Raw genomic sequence first — 4499 nt, forward strand, 5'->3', positions numbered from 1 at the left:
ATAAATTAAATATATTTTTTTCTTTTTTCGTGATTTCCTGCGAAACAAAGCAAAAAGGAGCATATGTCTATAGGACTTTTTTTCTTAGTTTTTTACTCCTCTACACGCTCCCGAAGTTTTGCCATTTAATTTGGAAACACCCTGTATATAGGTACATACATATATTATACATACATATACGCGTAATTTTCCTGGTCGTTATCACCAGAGCGTATTATATACGCGCATTCACGTTAAATTAATAATGCGCGAACACGATCGCGCATCTGACGTATATATAACGTGGTAGATAACAAAACGAAAGAAAAGAAGTCTTGCGAAGAAGTCTTATTTCGTATAATACAAACGGGTTAAAATTTCACTCTTTCGACAGATCTTTTATGTTCATCTATCAAATAAAGAAATATAATAGCGTTTTTGTGAAATGATTTTATATAATATAGGGGAAGGTCACCAATACCGACATACCACTTTGTTTTTAGACAATATTTCTTAAAGAAAAGGTAAAAATACAACTTCAAAAACATAAATACAAATTAAAAAGTGTCTTCTATCAGATAGTATAAGCAGTTTTTATAATACTGTTTGCAATTTTGCAATAATTAAGTTTTTCTTAAGTTATTCAAAAATAAGCGTCTGACAAAATGGGCTCCAAAACTGACATAGTAGATAATAATGCCAACATTCCTATTCCATAAATAAAGATATATCCTATTCTGTAAAGAAAATTAATTTATGAAACTATAAATATTTAAAATGACATAATATTGTCAATAATACAGTCACTATTAATTTAATTACGCAATTTGCAAAAGAACATCGTAAGAATTTTCTTCTCAGATTCATAGAATTTGTTTTTAGCTGATTTGGTATAGAAATAAGCCACAGATATATGAAAATTATGAGTTTGTACTTCTTTAATTAACTAAACAGATCACGTTTTTATTAATATTAATAAGGTGCAAAGGTTAGTTTTTAAGAAATAAGGGGATATCGCTTTAAGAGATCTATGTCAGTATCGGTGACCTTCCTCTACGTATACCCAGGTAGAACACGGAGTCATAATTAAGTCATAATGGTATCACAGGACGTCATCATGATATTATTTGATACCAAAAAATTGACTTATAAATGACGAATGAGGTCATGATGATGTCCTCATGACTTCTGTGTTCAACTTGGGTATATATATATATAATATATATTAAAAATGTTATACAGAAAGCTTTTGCGATGGCGACATTTCCAATAATAGCGATGAGTGGCACAATCAAGATGCCAAACTTTAAATTCGTCGTCATATCGATGAAACTTTCAGTTTGATTGCCGATCGTTCTCGAAAACGGAGGTGGTTTGACAATTGGGAGACCGGCATCGATGTGACCCGTAAGGATATACGGTGTTCCGCCATTCATTTCAAAAATATAAGACGTAACTGCGCAAAGAACAACGACGATAACGTTCCTAGCTGTACCAATCGTCCAGAGGAACTTCTTTAGCGTGGTACTAGCGACTTTTTTATCTTTCAAATACTGAAAAAAATAAACTGATACATCCCGAGATCGTAGCCTGTTTCTGCTTCAAATACCTAAGTTCTATCGGTATACCTTCAGGATCAGTAAAATTAGGATACAACAGCATGATAAAATCAAATCCGGTATTTTCGTGTCAGCCACGTTATGTATTAACTCCATCAAAATTTCGACGAATCTTTCACCGTGAATATTCAAACCTAGCAAGTTTTTTATTTGACTGCAAGCGATGATGACACTCGCAGCTGATGTAAATCCGGACACCACCGGTACTGATATAAACTCGACTAAAAATCCTAAGCGTAGAATGCCAAGTAATATCGTGATACATCCAGACAGAAAGCAAAGCAAGACCGCATACTCGGGAATTCCACTGAAAAAAATCATCAAACTTGGAATGTAAGTGCATTTTTATATTATATAACCTTGACGCAAACGATATTTTCTCAAGAGACATGGCTTATGAAAAGTGCTTTTAACAATTCAATTACGTTACTACTCAAGTGATCTCATTTGATTAGCACTCTCTTTCATCACCGGATAAAACCTCAAGCGAGAACATTGTTATGTCGATCAGGCACATAACGACGTCTTCAATACAAGCAAAATTTGCTGATTAAATATAACTTCCGGCCAATTATCCTAAAATTTGTATGCTATTCCTAGCTAGTGCTATAAAATTTACACTTTATATAAAGAAAATCATAGCAACTGCAAACAACATTTAAAATCTGAAAACTACACGTTTGTCTAACAATAAATAGGAGAAAAATTTATTATATAATTAAAAGACCAAAGCAAGAATTGATACTTAAGTGTAGAATTGTTACGTGCGAAAAACCAGCAATTTAAGAGGCCAATAACTTACTTATTTTATTATTTTATTATTTTTATTATTTTTAGAAGTTTTAACGTACCTCGCATATGTCCAAGTTAGTAAAGATATGAGTGCTGTAGGACCGATATTGACTTCTCGACATGTGCCGAAAAAAATATAGAGGAAACTTCCCGCGAACGCACTATAAAGCCCGTATTGCGGCTCCAAACCCGCTAAACCTGCATAAGCTATCGCCTGCAATCGCAAGTATTACGTTTTTTTAGTACCGATTGAATAACGACTGAACAACGTCAAACAATTAAACAGACATATGTCGTATATTATGTATACTTGAGGTATCAAGGTTAATCCTACAGTGAGACCTGCAACAAGATCACCCAATGCATCCTTCAGTTTATATTGCGGTAGCCATTTTAAAATAGGAATTCTTTTTTTAATCATTCCTTTGAAATTAGGACTGGCCATTGCTATTCACCAATTATAATAATTGTTCTTTTAAATTGTTCTCCTAATAAGAGAATTGCAGCAAAGATAAGAAATCTGGAAAGACGATAAATAGTGTCATTATTATTGGAGTAAAGAAATTTTTCTAAGTGAGAGAAAATTTAGCATATTTTTAACAAATTCGATTTTTTCAGATTCTTATTCATTTCTTTTTCTTTTTTAAATCTTTAAAAATGAAATTTTTATTAAAGAAATAATTAAGGTTTGCATATTTAATACTTCTTATTATTAATCGGATTTATGTACTTTAGTTTTTTATTTACTTGGGATTGTGTTTAATTAGTTGTAAATGAAAATTTAATTTTATCAAGTAAATTAAAATTTATAACATATTATTCTATAAATGAGTCTTGTGGTTACATTGTGATTACAATAAAGTATTAGATATATTTTACAATATTTTACTTGGTTTCGATAAAAAGAAAATATTCAATTTGTATATTTGTATGCAAGCATTAAGTGACATATCATCTGATAATAATCACGACTCATGTAACATCGTGTTCGCGTCTTCCGCTATAATTGCGGGAATCCATTGCGTTTGATCATATCGAATCGCTTAATGTGTCATGTGTTAATCACATCACAGACTTGTAACACAAATATAGAACTTTAGGATTAACATTTTTTCTCAGACTCTTCGCGTATTCACGTAAATACTTACTGTGACAATAAGATAACCGGAATACGGTATGAAAAGCTTATCATAATTACGCAAAAGTTACGACGCATTTTCTACACAATAATTACACACAATTACCACAAAAGTCCAGACATAGCTTCTCATATCAGTAGCTACTTTATTAAAAGAGAATACGAAGAGTACCACTGTTTTTTGAGAGTAAAATTAATGGACGTTCTTTTTTTCGAAGAAAAATCTTTCTTGATCGCGAATGTATGTTGTTAATTCATATATTATTACAATTACAATCTGTTCGTCAGAGCAGTTCTTATACAACCGTTTTTCACACACTGCGAGCACCTTTTTGCCTCTTCGCTTGGTTGCGGTCCACACGGTGTTCACGTGTTAACGCATGCGTTTACTCGATCCTTCCTTCGTATGACATCATCACCGGAGATCAGGCTTAGATCGCCAATTTATTTAACAAATTGAATGGAGGTTTTTTTCATATGGTACCTTATCTAACGAGTCTTTTGGATTCTCTGATGGTAAATCTCAAGGCAACGTTATCGTCCTTTAATTCCGCATCCTTTAATATACGAGTATACATACCACACTCGCTGCTTTCAGTAGCAAATACATGCGTAACAAGTATCCGTAACATGCATTTATGTTTTTCGTGAAATAAATTATTTTTTATATGTTTATTTTGACAAAAATTAGATTAGTACAATCAAATGCCGATTAGAGCCAACACAGGATGTCAAAGTGAAGTTTGATTTATTTAAAATAATTTCAATCTCAAACGTGTGTGTGTGTATGTGTTTTCGATCTAATTTCGGATCCTTATTATCAATGTTCACATATATTGCACTTCCTGGTACACTATACAATAATCGAATCGTTGTATAATAAAATACAAGCAAAATTTGTTCATAACTTACAGGAACATCGAAATGTTATTAAGCTGTTAATACGTCGAACGTCAAGTCTCAGCTGACGA

General features: G+C 32.2%; 1 protein-coding gene across 1 annotated transcript in view; it reads right to left on the bottom strand.

Annotated features, from left to right (window-relative positions):
- The window catches only part of LOC108725161 (sodium-independent sulfate anion transporter), a 5615-nt gene extending 1974 nt beyond the window's left edge, over nucleotides 1-3641 (bottom strand). Inside the window, exons 1-5 of the mRNA XM_018451990.1 lie at nucleotides 3539-3641; nucleotides 2701-2910; nucleotides 2450-2604; nucleotides 1608-1905; nucleotides 1220-1532 (exon numbers count right to left, since the gene is read on the bottom strand). Of these exons, the coding sequence (XP_018307492.1) occupies nucleotides 1220-1532; nucleotides 1608-1905; nucleotides 2450-2604; nucleotides 2701-2835 (901 nt within the window). The 5' untranslated portion in view covers nucleotides 2836-2910; nucleotides 3539-3641. The remainder of the gene's footprint in view (nucleotides 1-1219; nucleotides 1533-1607; nucleotides 1906-2449; nucleotides 2605-2700; nucleotides 2911-3538) is intronic.
- Nucleotides 3642-4499: the final 858 nt, after the last annotated feature.

Source organism: Mycetomoellerius zeteki, unplaced genomic scaffold (assembly GCF_001594055.1).
Source record: "Mycetomoellerius zeteki isolate Tzet28-1 unplaced genomic scaffold, Tzet1.0 scaffold1074, whole genome shotgun sequence".
Taxonomy (NCBI): Eukaryota; Metazoa; Arthropoda; class Insecta; order Hymenoptera; family Formicidae; genus Mycetomoellerius; species Mycetomoellerius zeteki.